This window comes from Myotis nattereri (assembly GCF_964212035.1).
Source record: "Myotis nattereri genome assembly, chromosome: 11".
Taxonomy (NCBI): domain Eukaryota; kingdom Metazoa; phylum Chordata; class Mammalia; order Chiroptera; family Vespertilionidae; genus Myotis; species Myotis nattereri.
This window is the reverse complement of record NC_138086.1, coordinates 43,489,247-43,508,658: the sequence shown is the minus strand read 5'-3', so window position 1 is coordinate 43,508,658 and position 19,412 is coordinate 43,489,247. Positions and strand designations below refer to the sequence as shown.

General features: G+C 40.8%; 1 protein-coding gene and 1 pseudogene across 2 annotated transcripts; both read right to left on the bottom strand.

Moving 5' to 3' along the window:
- Positions 1–7,459: 7,459 nt before the first annotated feature.
- STEAP1 (STEAP family member 1) lies at positions 7,460–18,249 on the bottom strand. Its single transcript, XM_081102594.1, has 5 exons — positions 18,201–18,249; positions 13,381–13,489; positions 10,753–11,265; positions 10,003–10,167; positions 7,460–7,899 (listed from the first exon to the last, which is right to left on the bottom strand). Exons 2-5 carry the CDS (start codon positions 13,459–13,461, stop codon positions 7,642–7,644), a joined length of 1,017 nt encoding a protein of 338 aa, XP_080958720.1. The 5' UTR covers positions 13,462–13,489; positions 18,201–18,249; the 3' UTR covers positions 7,460–7,641.
- On the bottom strand, positions 14,317–16,726 carry LOC308526764 (small ribosomal subunit protein eS8-like; annotated as a pseudogene). Its single transcript has 3 exons — positions 16,698–16,726; positions 15,422–16,066; positions 14,317–14,376 (listed from the first exon to the last, which is right to left on the bottom strand). The product of its transcript is annotated as a small ribosomal subunit protein eS8-like (transcript).
- Positions 18,250–19,412: the final 1,163 nt, after the last annotated feature.

Below are 19,412 nucleotides of genomic sequence, written 5' to 3'. Positions count from 1 at the left end.
CATTGTTAGTGCCCCTAACTACTTTCCAGAAGAAAATACAAATTCTCTTTGGAGTAAGACAACATCATTCTAGGTCTCAAATTATTTCTACAGTGTCTAAATATATATATATATATATATATATATATATATATATATATATATATAGTTGTGCACTCAATAAAATAACTGGTCATTTTGGGAGACAAAATGATAACAAGTGAAAGCCAAGCGGGGGGGGGAACCCTTAACAATAGAAACAGGCTAACAGGAGTATCAGGTAACAGACTTATCTTTAAGATCATTACTTTGCTCAAGGAAATTTAGGACAGATTAGGCAATTTTACAAAAAATTGGAACTATGAAAAAAAAACAAATTGAAATTCTGAAATTGAATTTACCTGAAAACTGAAACGAAAAACTCAATAAATGGGTTTAATAACTTATTAGACACTATTGAAGAGAGAATTAGTGACCTCGGGCAGTGGTCAGCAAACTTCGGCTCAGCAAACTGCGGCTCATGAGCCACATGCGGCTCTTTGGCCCCTTGAGTGTGGCTCTTCCACAAAATACTGACTTCTGCCCATGGGCCACGAAGTTTCAGTCGCACTGTACGTGTGCGCCCGCACGTGGTATTTTGTGGAAGAGCCACACTCAAGGGGCCAAAGAGCCGCATGTGGCTCGCGAGCCGCAGTTTGCCGACCACTGAGTCCTAGGGGATAGGTAAAGTGGTCATCAGAATGAATTATAGAGAAAAATAAGGAATAAAAAATACAAAGAGAAGTTATAAAATAGGAGGTGTAGTGAAGACACCTAGCAACACTAACTGGACCCCTCGAAAAGCAGAGGAGAGAAAATGGGACATAAGCAACATTTGAAAAGGATAAGGATAGAGTTTTCCAGATCTGTGACAAATAACAAACAAAAGATCCAAAAAGTACTACAAACTACAACTAAGTACTACAAACCATAACTAAAAGGGAAACCACAGTTTGTCTAATTACAGCAAATGTACTGAAAATTAAGACAAAAAGGAAAAGAAATTATAAACTAGCTATAGGAAGCTTAAGAAACAACAGTTAGAATGAGATTTCTCTTCTTTCATCAGAAACAATGGAACTTTTTGTAACATTCTGAAAATAACTGTCAACCTAGACTTCAAAATATCTAAAAATGTATCCTTTCTTAGTGAAGATTAAATAAAGATATTTTCAGACCAAAACTTGTGGGAAAAAAAATGTTGTGTTTTTTTTTTTTCCCAGCAGGCATACACTATGCATTGAAAAGAACACTAAAGATTTTTTTTTTTTCAGGTAATGGAGAAATAAAACTAGAGGGAAGGTAGGAGATTCAGGGGAAAATAAAGAGAGCCAAAGGGAAAATGTATATAAATCTAAAAGATTGTACGAAATAGTACTTATAATTCCTGTTGGATCTAAATATATATAGAATTAAAGTACACAACAATAATATCCAGATAAATGAAGTTAAAAAGGTGTGTTTCTTACATTGTATAAGAGCAGGTAAAAGTGCTAATTAAAATTAGACTTGGTTAAGTCAATGATGATATAATCTCTGGAGTAACTTCTAAAAGTAGTAAAAATCTATAACTGTTTTGAGATAAAAACTAGAGTAATAAATAATCTCAAAAAACTGAAAGAGCAATATAATAAAGAAATGATGAACATAGAACTGGTGAGAAAATAGGAAGCAAATACTAACCAAAAGAAAGCTGACTAGATAAATTAGTATCAAAGTAGGCAGATATTTTGAGGAATTTTGTTTTAAAGGTTTGTAGAGAAATAGGCCAAGAACTGGAGGGGGACATTAGTCCAATTTATTTTTTAATACTGTGACCTACTGGAAATAATACAGGAAAGACATACACAATTTAAGAGTAAAGCTCTTTGAATAGAAAAGGGATGGGATTTAGTGCTGAAACGGAAAAGTTGGTCTTAGGGGTGGGACAATACTTTTTTTTTTAATTAAAATAAGCAAAGGATAAAGATACCAGATTCAGGTACATTTATAGATAGATTTGTGGGCGAGAAGATGAGACAGTTCTCTTCTGATTACATCCGTCTCCTAAGGAAAATCTACTAGTTGAGTGTAGGAGAGGTTAATATTGGTTTGAACAGAGGGAAGGTGTAATATAGCAGTTTTAATAAGTGAAAAAATACATTTCCTATGAAAATATACAAAGAATAGGCCGTGTCGAGAGTCCACTTGTCTTTGCAATCGTTAATTTAAAGTGAGGCTAGTCAGGGTGGCAGTCAGGTGTTCCTTTCCAGCTAAGTTCCTCTTCCTCAGGGAAGATGTGGAGCAGGTGGAGTTGAATGCGTGTTCGGGCAAAGCAAGCATGGTTTCTTTCTCTCAGCGCCACACTTCCCTTGCCCTCTTTTATACGTATTGGTAGTGAGTTGGTGAGGGACTGTAATGCTGGTTGTGCTGAAAAGCAACTCCCAGCAAACCCTGTCTGACCCCACAGCTGGCTGTGCTCTGAAATTAGAATGAGGACTACTTAGCACTTTTGTTTCTCAGCTGTTGGCCTACTTGGCAATCGTGAGAAAACAGGAAAGAACCCATTTTGAACTTCACAGCATCAATCCATCTGTCTGCAGACAGACCATGCAGACGCACTCAGATTCTATTCTCTCTTGTGGCATTTACAGCTCTAGGGCCTGGGGCAGTGGTTCTCAACCTTCCTAATGCCGCAACCCTTTAATTCAGTTCCTCATGTTGTGGTGACCCCCAATTTCATCGTTACAAATTGAACATAATTAAAGCACAGTGATTAATCACAAAAACAATATGTAATTATCTATGTGTTTTCCGATGGTCTTAGGCGACCCCTGTGAAAGGGTCGTTCGACCCCCAAAGTGGTCGTGACCCACAGGTTGAGAACCGCTGGGCTGGGAGGCTAAGTCATCCACTTTACCTGTGGGTTATATCAGTATCCCCCTTTATGTCATCGATGTCTCCCCCTGTTAGCAACTTTGAGTAGGTTTCTGTGCCTTGAAAATAAGCAATCCCTGACAAAAAGGTCACTTTCCTCATCTGTATAAATGAGGAGGGATTTTCAAATGATGCACCTTGAAGCCCAAGTTGTCACAGGGACGTGTAAGCAGGATGGAAGAAATAACAAAAAGGCACCAACAGCTCCTGGTCCCGCTAGCCCACTTCTCCTCGGACCCCTATTACATGTAGGGTTCTTGTTAGGGATTTCACTCAAAAAGTTTCTATTAAAGAAATGAACGTAAACCCTACTCTTCCAGCTCTTATATTGTAGAATTCTGTGGCGTAGACTCATTTCTATCTGTTTTTAGTGATAGTACAACTTCAAGTTATAAGATGAGGGTAGGTCTGAAATCATTGCTCGGGTCATATGTCGAGGCACGTGTCAATCATTATGACATGGTCGTTATAACCCCCTGGCTATCTTCCTGGTTCTCTGACTCTCAGAAGACCTTGCTGAGTCAGTCACTCTGGTCCAGTTGAGGTGCAGAAGTCATAATGCTTCAAAGATCAACAGCTTCCTCTCCGATACAATTTTGGCACCTATGTTTCCTTCCCTTCTTCTCTCTCTTCCATGTTGTTCAGAAATACAGCCATTTTGTTGAGGGAGCCTCATTTCAGTGGGGTCATGCCTTGGGCAAGGGATTAACAAACTCCTGTGATCTCATCAGTTCAACCATTTCATTTATAGCTGTGTGGACTGGCAACTTGTTCTTGGCACAGTTCCAGTGGGCATCCATTAATAATTCTGGGGATGTCACATACTCACCAGCCGTAAATGGGAGTGAGGCCTGACCAGATGAAAAAGTAGAATTAGCTGAGAAGAAGGTACTGAACTTTAGCCTCAGGTCATGTGTAATGGTCGCAAGTCGGTGATTTATTAATTTATTTAATGAAAGGATTATTTTCAATAAATAGGAGATCAAATAATTTATTACTTCTTCAAAGGGTCTCTTGATAAAATCTGGAAAAATTGGCATGAAGAAAGAGGACTTCCTGAGTAAAGCTTAACATTAAATCCAAACTGGAATTCTAACGAACACTTTCCTTTGAAGACTGGGTTTAGGAAAAGGAGCTACTACATCTTGTTCATTACCTTGGAAGAAAATTCCAGGCTTAATTTTATCAATGAAAATTACAATTTTTCTTATTCATTTGTATGCTTACTTTTACAGATCCCATGCTTAATGGGCCACAATGTCTTACAGGCTTCCTCAGACATGTGGTCCACCATCTGAAAATCAGAGCAAAATCATAAATTTCTTTTTTATTGTCTTAAACAACATTAAATGTGACTCATGATTAAAATAGGAAAAGGACATCATTTTAACAGTTAAAAAATCCCCCAAAAAACCCAAAGAGGATACACTTCCTATAGAGGAAATGCTTAAAGAAAATGAGTTCATGTTTATAAATCTCAGAATTTGTGTATAAAAATGTGAAATGAGGAGAATACTATTTATATTTACAATTGAGGCTCAATGAGTGGCGTTTTGGGAATAAAGTTGTTTAAACCCTAAAAAAAAAAAAAAGAAAGGAAATGAACCCCCAGCGGACTTCCTTTGGAGCAGAAAGCGAAGCTGTGTGTGTGGAAGGAAGGCATCAGATTCCTGGCCAGCAGCTCTTCTCGGGGCTGTTCTCTGTGTCCCAGGGAGACTGTGTGACTGTCCTCCACAACTGTCTTAATTGTATCAGAAGTTTTATTTAAAAAAATCATCTTATCAAAAGGGCAAAGAAGTATCTTCTCTTTTCTTCCCACTGCCCTAAACCTTAGTATGTCCTTCACAGTTACATTTGTGCATGCCGAAACAAACAAAAAAACCCCACACCGCATCCCTTAGCAACTGAGATTATTGTAAATAGCATACAATGTACAGAACACACGCTCTGTTTTTGTTAAAAAAAATTTGTTGCGGTGAAAAAATATCTGTTTCTCCTATCCTATTTAATGCCATTTCTTTAAGTCATGCAAGCTAACAGAATCCTAGAAGTCCCTTGCTAAATGCCTTTTTCTCCTTCACTCCTCATATGCCATTGGTCATGAATTCATGGAACTTCTTTCTTCTATCATATTGTGTTAGCTCTACTTTTTTTAATCCATACTCTCTGCCATCACCTCCATTTAATAACTTGTTTCTTTCCTGGGACATTGCATTGTCTCCATAGATAATCTTTCAGCCTTCCAACTTGCTTTCACCTTGGCTCCCAGCAAGCCCATCTCTTGGATAGCCTACAGAGATTTTTCTAAAATGCAAATTTGATTTTGTTAAAGCTCCTGTTTCAAGTTTTATCAATGGCTTCCCCACTCTCTGAAGAACAAAGTCCAAATTTAGTTTTATGTTTTATAAGGATTTTGTTGATCTATCTGGCTTGCACTTTTACCCAATCTGGTATTTCCTTCACATTCTTTGTTGCTAAGACTTTAGTCCTTCCAATGCATTTCATCCCACCATTTTATACCTCCATGTTGCTCACTATGGTACCTATTTTTCTATTCTATCTGAAGGACTCCTACTTATTCTTTAATACCCAGATCAAATAGTTCTCTTTTTTTGGATCTTACGAACTTCCTTACTTTGCCCTTAAAAACAGAACTGGTCTTTTTCTTCCTTAGTGATACCAGCAAGCCTAGAGTCCATTGCTGTGCTAAAATTGTCTTCCCTTAAAGACTGTAAGTAGAGACTAGGTCATTTTTATCTTGATATATCCTCTGTCTAGCACTGGGCCTGGTATATGGGAGATACTCTATAAATGTTCGTTGAGTAAAAAAAAATCCAAGTGTATAGCAAAAAATATTTAAGACTTTTGTTTTCTTCTGCTTAGAAAAATACTATACAACCATTGTAAAAAATTCAGCAAAGATGCAGAGTAGATGGTCTAGTTTTCAAATTGAATCTCTATCCTTGTGCTTTATTTCCAAGACCTTTGTAAGTCTATTTTCTCTTATTCCTGGGAATTATCCAAGGGGTTTATTCTGTTTCAGAATAGGCCTGTGCTGTTTATTACAATGGCTAACAGAGAAAGGACTCAGCTGTTGTCCTGGACAGCTTCATCGAAGTGCCACTTCAGGCTGGAATCTTGTTCCCAAGCCGCAGCCTCTATGATGCCTTGGTAACAGGAAGGTTGAAACACGATTTCTTTCTCTCACTACTGGAGATGCTGACACTTTGCCATCTTGCAATGCACTTGAGAGGGCAGGTACTCAACTGCTACATCTCAGGGCTGGTTTATTATGGTATATGGTATATGGTATATGGTATACTTACGTGGTTCCATAGTAATGTCCCCTTGCTAGATCTGGTTTGCACTTCTAGAGCCCTAGATTCCTTTTTCTCTTGTGAATTCTCAAGGACACTATTGTCTGCTCTGTTTCTAATTGTGCTCCTCTCAACTCCTTTCTTCACTACCTGCAGTCAAGTCTGCATATCTGAGCCCCAATCGGGCATAGAATTCAAATTTATAATCCAGAAGGCTTCTTAGCCTATCCTTTGTAATAGAAAAAAATAAAAAACTGAACTCCACTCAATGAATATACTAATTGTTTGTCCTAATTTGTACCATTAGCTCTCTTAGTCCTAATAAATAATTGACCCATATAACAGAGAAGGTTTGCGGTTAGTTTTGCTAATTATGAAAAACCTCTGAAGGATGTTGGATTAGAGTCTGATAGTAGACATATATTTTGCTCCTTGGAGAACTAATTCATGGTCTGCTTTTGTCAGTGTATTAAGGTAACTTCAACTGAGTGGTACGTAAGTTGGATAGAGAAATTGGAATTGACTTTTCCCCCTGGATAGCCTGGGTTTTCTTTTGCCTGGCTGCATATCTGTTATTATTCTGTTGCTTTACTTGTGTAGACATAGTCTGTGTGTTTTTGAGGTGGGTGTTCCATGAATCACACCCAGTTACAGGAAAATGAGTTCTTTAACAACACTCATAACACTGTATATATCTGTGTGGTAGATCCAGATAATACATTTTTTCATGGCTCATGATACCTTTTAATGAGTAGAGAGTACTGGTATTTCAAGGTCTTTATTATTTACTAGAGGCCCGATGCACGAATTCATGCACGGGTGGGATCCCTCAGGGTGGCCTATGGAGATCAGTCCCCAGTTCGTGTCCCCAGCCTCACAGCCCCACAGCCCTGCCTGGTACCCCGCCTTGGCCTGGTGCCGCCCACTCACTTGCTCCACCACCCTGCCACGGTCCTGCTTTCATTGGGGCCCACTGGGCCGGCAGTGCCTCCACTGCTGCTGGCTGCGAGCACTGCATCGCCGACGCCTGCCATGTTCCGTGCTGCCCGCTGCTGATCAGCACACATCATAGCGAGTGGTCAAACTCCTGGTCCAACAACCCCCCGACGGGATAATTTGCATATGAGGCTTTTGTTATATAGGAAGGATAATACTATGTAGTCTGGCAAATCAGATGTGATTATTCAACTTTACTGAAAATAGAGAATGTGCTGAGATTATTTTATTTCTTTCTTTGAGTCAACTCTGATATACACATATTTTAAACTCATCACTCAGAAACACAGATATATTAAGACCCTCAGTAGTTACTTTTATTAAGCAAATACAAATTGGAAATATTTATGATAAAATATATCAAATTTGAACAAAAATGTTGTAAACAGTAATTCTACAACTGGGAAGACATCTCAATCTTGTTAAGTTTGGTCACATCTTCCCAACCATGTCTAATCTTCAGTATCTTCTTTCTCAAGCATGGCAGGAATAGTATAGCTTTACATACCAGGACAACAATTGGAAGGAAGACAGCTATCATAAAACTTGGAGGTGTATACCACACAAATTGTTTTATATCGACCCATTTATTCCAGGCAAAAATCAATGCATGTATTGTGCCCAGTAGAAGGGCAACAATTCCTAGCTTGCTCTGCAAAAGAAAAAAAAAATTATCTTGGTGAAGATTGATTCCAAAAGAGTTTATTCCATATTACTTAATCTGGATCTGTTCTGTTGCTAGGAAATTCTTCCATTCATCTCTAATGGTTTTCCTATTACATTTCTTAACAATGTCCACTCACACCTTTCCATTCTTTTTAACATGTCCCCACGTTACTCCTACTTTTGGGTAATGCCTCTGTCTCCAGGCTATTTAAATTAAGGACATCCACAACCCTCTTCCTTTCCATCTCAGCCAGTCAATAACACTGTCTTCCCTTTCTCCACACTTTGTTCATCTCTCTTATGACATTTATTTTGTGATGGTTTGTCTCTTGTGCATCCGCCTTAATTTTGCCTATCAGGAGACATCTAAAACCAGGGCCCCTCTTACTCATCACAGGACCCCTACAGAAGCAACCCAATGATTTGTGCCTTTTAGGTGCCCAGCAAAGGGTGGTGGGTTGACTGAAGAATAGTGCAAAAATCAATTCGACCTCAGTGATCTTTATTAATTGCGAAGGCAACCAAAGTGATTGACTTTGATTTTGGTATCTGAATACTAAAACAAATGATCTTGGCCTATGTTAAAAAAATCAAACATTCTGATAAAGTGGGACAATACCAACAATCATTTCAATGTTTGAACAAGACATAGAGATAATGAAGATGTGGAGAAAAATTTCAGCCAGCATTGGGATACGTGGCACCATCCCGATAAAGTTGCTTAAAAATAGTTGTTCACCTAAATAATTTTACGGCATCCTGACGATAGCTCTTCTAGATAACTTTTGACTTCTATTCACTTACTGGAAATGGTCATTAGCCTGCCAGGAGAAATCCAACTCACAATTATTGAGCAGTAAGTACCCTTAAACCCCAATGAATACAAATAGTTAAGTTTCTATTTTCAGATAAAAATCTCCAACATAAATTGGAGAGTAATCAGTTCTTGGACTGTAAATGAAAAGTTTCTAGGTTATTAACTGAAAAAATACATGTGACTTGTTGAAGATTAATTTTACCAAATGTGTATTATGTACTTATTATGAAGTAGGCGTTGCGCACGTAGTGAAATGGGCTTAGTTGTCAGGACGCAGTGCTTGCATTCCTGATTCGATCTGAGCAGTGGTGCTCAGCATGTGTGTGGAAAGTTATTAATGAGGAGCAGGGAACCCCAGTGGCTATCAGGCTGAACCTACAAAATCAGCAAACACTGCACCTGGAAAACATGGCGCCATCTCTAAGCCACAGTGGAATGACTCGGATGGAGACTTGCTTTTCAGCCTAATCAGATGCCCTGATAAAGTGTTTGTGGGAGTATGACCATGTACAAAGGGTAGTAGGGAATGTCTGATTTTGTGGGAATTTACAAAGATGTCTACCCATACAAGGTAAAGCTATAAAATTTTAAAACTCTTGGCAGTGCTTATGGCTTAATTAATTTTAGTCCTTTGAATCTTGTCTGACATAAATCCCCTTGTGAATTCTGGCACATAGCTCTTTTTATGGTGTAATCTACTACTAGGAGATTAACCTCAGTAAATCTGAAATGGTTTGAATTCCAAGAATATTGAGTAGCTTCACGTGAGTAAGCTACATAAAATGTAATTTGGAAAAAGCAGCATTTACAATTAGGTATTAGAATACCTTTGGTAGATATAACTCCATATTTCAAGGAGAGATGCTTTTTTATGGATAGTACAAAGCTATGTAACTTAAAAGGGACGAATAAAATTAGATGCTAGGCAAGAGAATATTTTTATTTTGGGGGGGAAGTAAAAAACCCCATAAATATTAAATTTCTAAAATATCACATTTAAAATTATTAGATGGATAGCTAACACATTTCAAATGTTAGAAATACTTCTCTTTGAGTAATGCCTTTTATTTATATCTAGGAAACTCTTCTATTTAGCAGCAATAGGGAAAATTATAGGAGCGCACAGTATTAATGGGAACAAGTGGTAGGATCTTGGCTACTGGCAAACCATTTGTTATTTTCTATGGGGTAAAGTCAGTATACTTGATGATATTCTAAGCACAAAAAGATTGACCGCTCTGAGGGAACAGACGCATTTTATACATCATTTACCTGAATATAGTGAAATTCTCTCCATGTCAAAGAGTCACTCACAGATGGAATAGATGTCACTGCCAACAGAGCCAGGATTGCAAGTGCCACGATTCCCAGAGACACATACATTTCCATTCTCCAAACATCATGCTCAATCCAGGCATCTTCTTTCTTTTGTTGGACCTACCAGAGGGCGAAAAGAGGAAGGAGTGTAAAGAACACCTAGCTCCCGCACATGAACCCCCTCCTACACTCACTCTGGCTGCTATGGGGGGCCTGATAACTGGGGCCTCTACACAATTATGACTTGTTTTTGCATTCCTCTGAAAGAAATGACATAGGAACTATTAATCACTTTCTTGAATGCAACATTGATGTAACGGTTTCATTTATATAATAATTATGGTTAGAATTGTAATGTGCAGGCACACGGGGTAAATAAACAGAAAATAAGAAAAATGAGCATTAAAAGTAATCTTGTGAGGGTGATAGAAAATGGAAATGTGGCTGTGTCCATGAACACAATACTTGTTTGCATTGTTAAAGTTGTAGTTTAAATTTTCAGCTTAAAATATATTCCTCGATGTAAAACTATACAGCCAAGCCCCAATAAAGGGTTAATAATAAAACATTTTAAAATGCAGATAACTTTCTCAGCACAGGGTTTCAACAGGGGTTAGAGGTGTTGATATTAACATGACAAAGAGTTAATCTGTTAGGTGACTTAGACTTTTTGGTTAAGTGATATTGTCGATCTCATCATCCTACCTGTTGATACGCCCAGTTCAGCAACTTGTACCTGTAGGATCGCCTCATTGGATAGGATAAACTATAAATTGCATGCAGTACAGCAAAAAAGAAACTGAGCAGCCCAAACTGCTTCCTTGTTAACATCCACCTATCCAACCAATGTGGAAATTTCTTATACTTGGTTCCATTACGGAGCTGTACAGCTGCTGCTATCACACCTGGCAAATACACCAGCGCCAAGAGGGTGATGGAAACCATTGGCAAGACTTTGTTGATGACCAGGATTGGAATTTTATAAAACCACTGTTGATGGGAAGTTACAAGAGGGTAAATTACTTCCCTCAGAAGAGTGTAGAGAAAAGTCAGAGAGGATATGACAGCAGCAATTTTAATTGGCAAGCGCCATTCTGGGAAGAGCTCCTGTTTGCACTGAAGCTTTTGGGGACAGTCAAAGTCATCAAAATGGGATGTTTGGTCCAAGTGCAAGAGCACAGGTCTTTTCAGCATGCTGGTCTCTCCTGAGTTCTTATTCTACGAAGAAAAGAAAACAAACATCTTAAAATTTAAACAACGGGATTTCCTCGAACGAATTATTTATTGCTCATTGTGCTTTTCAGTTAAAATGGACATTCAGAACCTTGTTTTTGGATACTGGTTTTAGCTGAAGAGATGGCATAGTCTATGTAGCACTGATTAAAGGTGCATATAGCTACTTTGGAGTTCTCTATTAGTTTCAGTTGCTCATTTTTCAAAATAAATACATGCTTCAGATATCTCCACTAAAGCTTAGGCCATGTGCTTCTGTCTTGAAGGCATAAAAGGATGCAATAATGCAACTGGGAAACTAAAATTGAAAACTAAAAAACATCCAGTAATCTTTGGTAAAAATAGTAACAGTTGTAAATTGTAACAGTTGTATGTATTTTAAAATATTTTTATTGGTTACTGGGTAACTCTTGGCAAAAAACTGAAGAGTGAATTCTTCATTAATTCAAGTGCAGGAGATTAAGACTTATATGGTCATTACTATTAGAAAAAAATTTATAATTTCCGTCATAGTAGTCTTAAACCTTGATTTTATATTTCTAAATTATCTCATTGGTGTAAGTAACCATGGACAAATAGTCTATTAGAAGTACAAAGACTATATAAGTAGTTAAATCTCATAGGGATGATCTATTTCTTGAGAAAGTTATACTTCTTTACTCAGTTGTATTTCTAGTTAGTCAACAATTCCAAAGAAGGTTACATCGAATATTTAGTCATTTCCACAATTGACTGATATATCAGCAAATCAAAAAACAAAACAAAAAAACTCAAAATGAGAAATTATATCAGTGTTTCTTTATTGTGTTACTTTATGAATTTACTTTCTCACCCAATATGTATTACTCATTTCTTATAGCTCTATACGTAGAACCTTAGCATTTTAATGCTCAACATGTTAGTGATTAACTTGCTCATCTCCGCATTTTATGGATGGTAACTTTACTTCACACAGTTCTCTATAATTTTTGGTGTTTAAAAATAACCTCTCGCCAAACCGGTTTGGCTCAGTGGATAGAGCGTCGGCCTGCGGACAGAGGGGTCCCAGGTTCGATTCCGGTCAAGGGCATGTGCCTTGGTTGCGGGCACATCCCCAGTGGGAGGTGTGCAGGAGGCAGCTGGTCGATGTTTCTCTCTCATCGATGTTTCTAACTCTCTATCCCTCTCCCTTCCTCTCTGTAAAAAATCAATAAAATATATTAAAAAAAAAATAACCTCTCACCATTTGACTTTAACTTCCAGTAATAAATCACTATTACATCCAATGTCTTTTCCAATTACTCCAGTTAGAAGGGAGTTGAGCATGACGCAGCATCTGTCATCTCTTCACATTAAAACACTCTAAGTACAATCAACTGAAATCAATTTTCTGGTTAAGGGTAAAGAGTTACGGAACAGGAAATAGGGCAGTTAACTTGGAAAATAAAAATGATTTCATTTTATGTACACTTATTTTATAAAGTGTGTGTTTATATCTTAATTATTTTGCTTATTAAAATAATTAAGGTAAAATATATAATTTCTGTTAAAACTGAGTTGAGATCATTTAGAAAGGTAAAAAGAGTTTAAAACAAAAAATTTCCACCACTTTTTCAGTTGATAATGTAGTCAGAAACGTTTTATCTTGAGGTAGGGAAAAGTGGGAACAGTGGTTCTTATTCTAAAATTGAATGCATTTGGTTAAACAGTGAACATTAATTAACTTGATGATCTCTTGGTAAGCTGCCATGGTGTCCATTAAAAAACGCATGCTTGCACAACTGTCATATGGGCACTGGCGATTCTTTTGAAACAGACTCATTGAGGATGTTAGAAAACATTGGTAGGGCGTTGGAGATGATATGGTCTAACTCTCTCACTTTACAGATAGACCAAGACCCAGGGTTTTCAGTGACTCATTCAAGGTTATTCAGCTAAGTCCATGGCAGTCAGTCAAGGTACAATTTCTCTCCTATACGTCACTGACCTGCACCCATCACAACATCAGTGACATGAATCAGTGAAAATATCAGCAGACGAGGGTGAAAAATCACTTTTACAGCACCATGAGATATAGAATAGCATTTGAGTTATGTTTATGGATTTTAATTATTATTTTACCAAATAGTCATCTTCTTCTAGACTTCTCCTAGGCTTCATTTTCCAAAGTTCTTGGTTTGTGATGTTTTGTTGGATTTCCATTAATTCTATGAAATATTGCTTCAGCCACCTATGAAAATAAAAATAATTATCTTCTTCAAGTCTATGCTCTTTATGATATTGACAGGGCAACATGAGCAGTTTCCTGCGGGGCGCGGCTACAGTGTCTGGACAGGTTCAAGCCTTGGACTGAGGAGAGGGCACAGTCCTCTCATCGCCACGTGCAAGTCCCAGCTTGGAGGGCAGCGCCCTCCCAGCACATTCTAGCCAACAGCTGTAGCTGTAAGCTTGAACCTATGGTCCCAACACGTGGCCCCACGTGTCTGAGTGATGTAGGCTTGACAGAGTTCAGGTGCATGTAACTGAGCAGGATCGAAACCAATGAGAATGTTGCAAACATCTTGACCACACCCTTACTTTGCCTCGTGGCATCTGCTATAAAATAAAGACACGGCTTGTGGGTGTTGGTCACTGTCTCTCAGAGAAGCAGCGTCCCACCGAGACCCAGCTTTCATTCTCTTGTCTGTCTTTTCTAAGCCTCTCAGCCACCCCACTCAGGTTCACCCTTGGCCTTGCTGGCACGGCACAGTTTCCTCATATGAGGACTACAGCGGCAGATAAGATATAATTAAAATACAGTTAGTGACTGATTTACACATTAAACTTTACATTATAATCTCCATCCAGGGCCCTTGTGTCAAGAGAAACTGCTTTACTTTGTCCAACTAGCGGTACAATGTATGACCTAGGTGTCTACTAGTATATGAAATTCAAATGGTTGGATGTTGCCTTTTGTTTAGGGGAATTTAACTCCAGGTGCTCATTTAGAAGAATGCCAACTCCCCTCAAAGGTAAATAGAATTAGGAATGCATTTTTTTCTGAGAGTAATAATGTTATCAATGGAAGCTGGAGCTTGCTGGTGTAAGATCAGGAAGTTGTATTTTTTGGGGTCGACACTAGAATTTGAAGTAATAATTAAATGATTTTATGGGCAAATTTTTTGAGTTTCAGACAATGAATAAAATGGACACTTTCGGGAAGATGAACTCTGATAGTGGCACAAAGGAATGAAAGGTGGTATTTTCAGAGTAACAGACTGGTTTTTGTTGGTAAAACACACATTGCTGGTATTTCCACTGGGGTTATTGAGCTTTGTTCAATCACTGACATGCCCCTATTCTGATCAACCCTGTGGAAACTAATTTTGTCCAACTTCCTACCCTATAAAGGACTGTTTTCCTAAATACCCAACAGAACTTCATTCAGCTTGGTGTAACATTTTTTAGGAAAGAGAAACATATAATGTCACAATATTATTCATTGTTTTTATTTGTTCTAAATGTATTTCCAGAGGAATACATCTCCAATTTGTACTTTGTGAAATTCAATGAGTAAAGCAGAGTAGATATATAACAATTTGACTGAGAGGAAACATTCTAAATGTTTCTGAATTTTAGAGCACCTGCAACACTTCATTGAATGGAAAGTTGTTGCCAGGAATAGTTTAAAATACTTAAAGCACTCTCCAACTTTTAAAGGTTTGATCTTCACAAAGAATGAGGAAGAGCGCCCTAGCTGGTTTTGCTCGGTGGATAGAGCGGCGGCCTGCGGACTCAAGGGTCCCAGGTTCGATTCCGGCCGGGGGGCATGGGCCTTGGTTGTGGGGACATCCCCAGTGGGGAGTGTCCAGGAGGCAGCTGATGTTTCTGGCTCTCTATCCCTCTCCCTTCCTCTCTGTAAAAATTCAATAAAAAAAAAAAGAAAAAAGAATGAAGAAGAGCCATCTTTACATAGTTCCACCATTTGCCTTTGTTGAAGCACTCTGCGAACATTTTCCATATATTATTCATTTTCAAGTTTCACAATATTCATGCTGAGGATATTTTTTTTAGCCTGTCCACCTTGACTGGCATTGAACTCGGGACCCTTCAGTCCACCAGCCGAAGCTCTATCCACTGAGCCAAAACAGCTAGGCCTTCCCCCTTTTTTTTGAGTAAATACCTTTATTACATGAGCTAAGATAGGAGGGAAGAGGATTTCTTTGCCTTTCTGGGCCTTGATTTTCCTTAGAACGCTAGTTCCGTGCCCTCTAGCACACAGCCATCTAGTCTTGAAGCGATGCATGAAAGAAGTTTGCCCGCTGGTCCTGTTCCTTGAGAAGACTGCTGATTTTGGCATCCTTTCTCCTTTCATCATATTTCTTCTGAATTCTCTTTGATCTTTTTTTGTTTAAAATCTCTTTCTCCTCAATAGTCAGCTTGGCCTCCTTCTTGCGGCCCAAGGGCAGTGCCTGGTGGGACTCATACCACTGTCAGTACGGTGTGCTGTCAGTGAGCACGATGCAGTTCCGTACGAGGGTCTTTACCAGTTAGTTCATTGCTGGATGCATTGTAGACATCCATAATCCTTGTTTTGCGAGTCGAATACTCTGAGCCCCAGAAGTTGCCCCTCTCCAGCCTCAAGGCTCACTACTTCTTGTTGCCTCCCCGCACGTGGACTGTGTGTATGCAGCGGGGTCCAATCTTCGTGCTGGCAGCAGGGCGTCCCAGTTCATATTTTCGCTTCTCACGGTAGGCCTCTCTCTCGCCCCCAGTCTTGCAGCGCTTGTGCCAGCTGACCCAAGAGATGCCTGTGGTTTGGTGCTTGCTGAAAAGAGCCCATTTAAAAAAAATTATATAAAAAATTTCCTCCATTTGGAGAAATGCTCTTCCTTTGGCCATAGAAGTGGGCATATGACTCAGTCTGGGCTATTCCCAGTTCTCTATTCCTCTGATCACATTGATTGGTTTAGGGATGGCACACTAGTACAAGCCCTGCTGAACCAGTCAGATCCTCCTTTGAGATTTATACATGGAAGTGGAAGATAAAGAGGACATGTCTAACACATGAAGTTGGGAGGATGGAAACCTACCACTTCCTTCCCCATGCGGTGAGGGGGAAGATGCCTTCAATAGGACGGAGGACAGCCCAAACACAGAAGCACAAGCCAGAAATAGGCACGCAGAAGAGGTCCCGTCGTATATTTTAAGTATTTAGATTCCCTGAGACATGATACTGATATTTTCAGTTACACAGGCTAATACATCCCCTTTCTTTTGCTTGTTAGTTTGACTTGGGTTTATAGCATTGGCATTTGAAAGAGTTCTGAGTAAAGCACATGCCAAGCATCTAGTATTCATGACCTCAACCCTGTGATGGACACTGAGGAGGGAAAGAGAAATGAGACTTCATGCCAGCTCTGGAGGAGCTTATGCTATTTTTCCTTAAACAGTATTACTCCAAATCATCTGGTGATTTAGGTAACATTATAACGAGAACTAGAGGCCTGGTGCATGGGTAGGGTTCGGCCGGGCTGTCCCATGGGGGCCGATCTGGCCGGGCCGGTGAGGGGAGGGATGCGGGAGGTTGGCCAGCTGCCCCCTACCCTGCTACCCTGATCGGGGTGAGGGCCAATCGGGGCCCAGCTGGTAGGGGGTGGAAGGGGGTGCTGTGGGAGGTCAGCCGGCCCTGCCCCCAATGGGGGGGAGGAGCGGGGCTGAGTATATAGCCATTCATCTGCATGGGAGCGAGACCATGCTGAAGAGCAAAGCCAAGGAAAAGCCCAGGGCAGTGAGTGAGGCAGCCTGTTGACTGTGTGGCCCACAGTCAACTTTGTGCCCAGAAGCCAAGAAAATAAAATGTCAGTCGAGTAAACTATGGTGGTTTCCATCAGACATTAACCAAATATATAATTTAAATTCCACAGTGAAATCTTCTCATGAAAAAAATAAATAAATAAATACAGGAAACAGCGCACTGTTCAGATATTAGGAACTCCCGAATTTGACGCAAAGTTCTCCCTCATCCCCATTAAAAAAGCAAAGCATGTTTCTTGATGTGACGGCTCCATTTTGCTGTAACAGGACTGCTGACCTCATGTTCCTGCTAAATATTGACATAGCCCAACTGACTCATGTTTATGTCGAAGAGTTTAGAATATGAAGAAACTCCATGACTGGAATACATTGTCGGCTGCTTTGCAATTCCAAACTGATACTTTCAGTGGACACTTTTGTTACCACGTTTAACTACTGAAGGGGAGATGTTTTTCTTCCCTGGGCTGCTCTTCTTAAGCACTGCATCTGCCCTGTGCTAAATGAATGACTTCTTATTAAACGTCAGGATGTTGAGAGAAATATATACATATAATATATATATATTAAAAAGAACAGAGTAAGATCTGGAAGTGTTCATGTATTTTATCTCTGCAATCCCCTCCAAGTGGATTTGACCCAGGACGAAAATAAATAAAGCCTTGATTGGCTGTTTGGAGGGAATCTGTACCCCAACCCAGATCCTGAAAGAGCAGGACTAATGTTCCAAGGAGTTAAAAACTTCCTGTTACTAGGAAACGCGAAGACCAGTGGCGCGATTTTAAGCACTGTGTACCAACCATTCATCAATGCCAGGCAAAGCCACGGCGATTTTGCCAAGTTGGCAAACTTGCCGTCAGAACCCAACCTAATAAGCAAACTTCATAGCGCATCATTTCCCCCGATCCCCCGGCGAAAAGGCTTCCTGATGAGTGTCTGGCTCCCGCCCCGGGACCGGTCCCAGCGGAGCGGGGTGCTGCGCGGGGGGCCGGGCTGTCAGGCAGCGCAGCGCGCCCCGCACCGGCGCTCACCGGCGAGTGGAGCTGCGCTCGCCCGGAGCGCCGCCGCCCGGTCCCGCGCCGGCTCGCACCCCGCGGCGGCCCGAGGCTGGAAGCCGGCGACCAGCCGGGATGATTCAAGGGACTTACCCGCTTCCCGGCGCGACCCGACGGTTAAGTGGCGGCCGCGAAGCCGTCCGGAGGTACCGGCCCCACGCGGCGCCCGAGCCGAAGAGCCCCGGCGCTGACCCCGCCCCCGGGCCCGCGGCCGCTTTAGCGCCACCTGCGGGCGCCGCCCGGCCCGGAGCCTCCCGCCTGGATGCGCTGTCCGCGCAGGTCCCAGGGGCCCCGTGTGGGGTTTCCTCTGTGCTGCAACCTGGCCGCTCCTGTCGATTTGTTTGTTTCTCGCTCAAATTGCCCTGCCCGCCCCCCCGCCCCCCCGCGGAGGTCGGCTGCACCCCCTCCTGCTCGCCTTTCTGCGATCTTCCAGTAACGAACGTTGGTGCCGTGGTTCTCAAACGTTAACGTGCACCAACGGCGGGGCTTATAAGGGCACCCCCCGCCCCCCACAACCGCCACAAACACTTTCCAGCTCCGTGGGCCTGGGACGGGGCCTGAGGGTCTGCGTTTCTAACAAGTTCCCAGGTGATGCTGGAGCACGGTCAGTCCAGCCTTTGAGATGGATCATTTTAAAGCTCGGCTAGTCCATTTGACTTTACTTATGTGTTTATTTACTGAATTTATTGGGGGTACAGGTTTCGAGGGCACAACTCAATGAAGCATCATCTGCGCACTGCATCCTGCACCCATAGCCCCAGGCAAAGCCTCTTTCCATCCCCATCCCTCCCCGCTCCCCACCTTCACCCACCACCGTGGCCACCCTTTCCCTCCGGCTATCATCTCACTGGTGTCTGTGTCTATGTGTTATTATGGATTTTTTTCTTAATTCCTTCACTTGCATTCAGTCCCTCAACCCTGCTCCCCTCTGACAGCTGTCGGTTGGTTCCCCGTATCCATGCCTCTGTTTCTATTTTGTCTTTATTTTGTTCATTGGATTCCACATATAAGTGAGGTTATATGGTCTTTGTCTTTCTCTGACTGGCTTATTTCACTTAGCATAATAATCTCCAGATCCATCCATGCTGTTACAAAAGGTAAGTTTTCCTTTTTTTTTTTTTTAAAGGACCAAGTAGTATTCCATCATGTAAATGTACCACAGCTTTTGTTTGTTATCCTCACCTGATGATATTTTTTGCATTGATGTTTAGAGAGAGTGGAAGGGAATGAGGAGAGAGGGAGAGAGAAAGAGAAACATCAGTGTGAGAGAGGCACATGGATTCGTTGCCTCCTGCACCTGCAACC

Bases quoted from the DNA above. Each gene is read 5' to 3' on its own strand.
- STEAP1 (XM_081102594.1), bottom strand. From the start codon at position 13,461: ATGGAAATCCAACAAAACATCACAAACCAAGAACTTTGGAAAATGAAG. The intron at 10,168-10,752 runs GTAGGATGATGA...GCCCTCTGGTAG, and splicing joins TGAACTGGGCGTATCAACAG to GTCCAACAAAAGAAAGAAGA. The intron at 7,900-10,002 runs GTAAATGATGTA...TTTCTTTTGCAG, and splicing joins GAGAATTTCACTATATTCAG to AGCAAGCTAGGAATTGTTGC.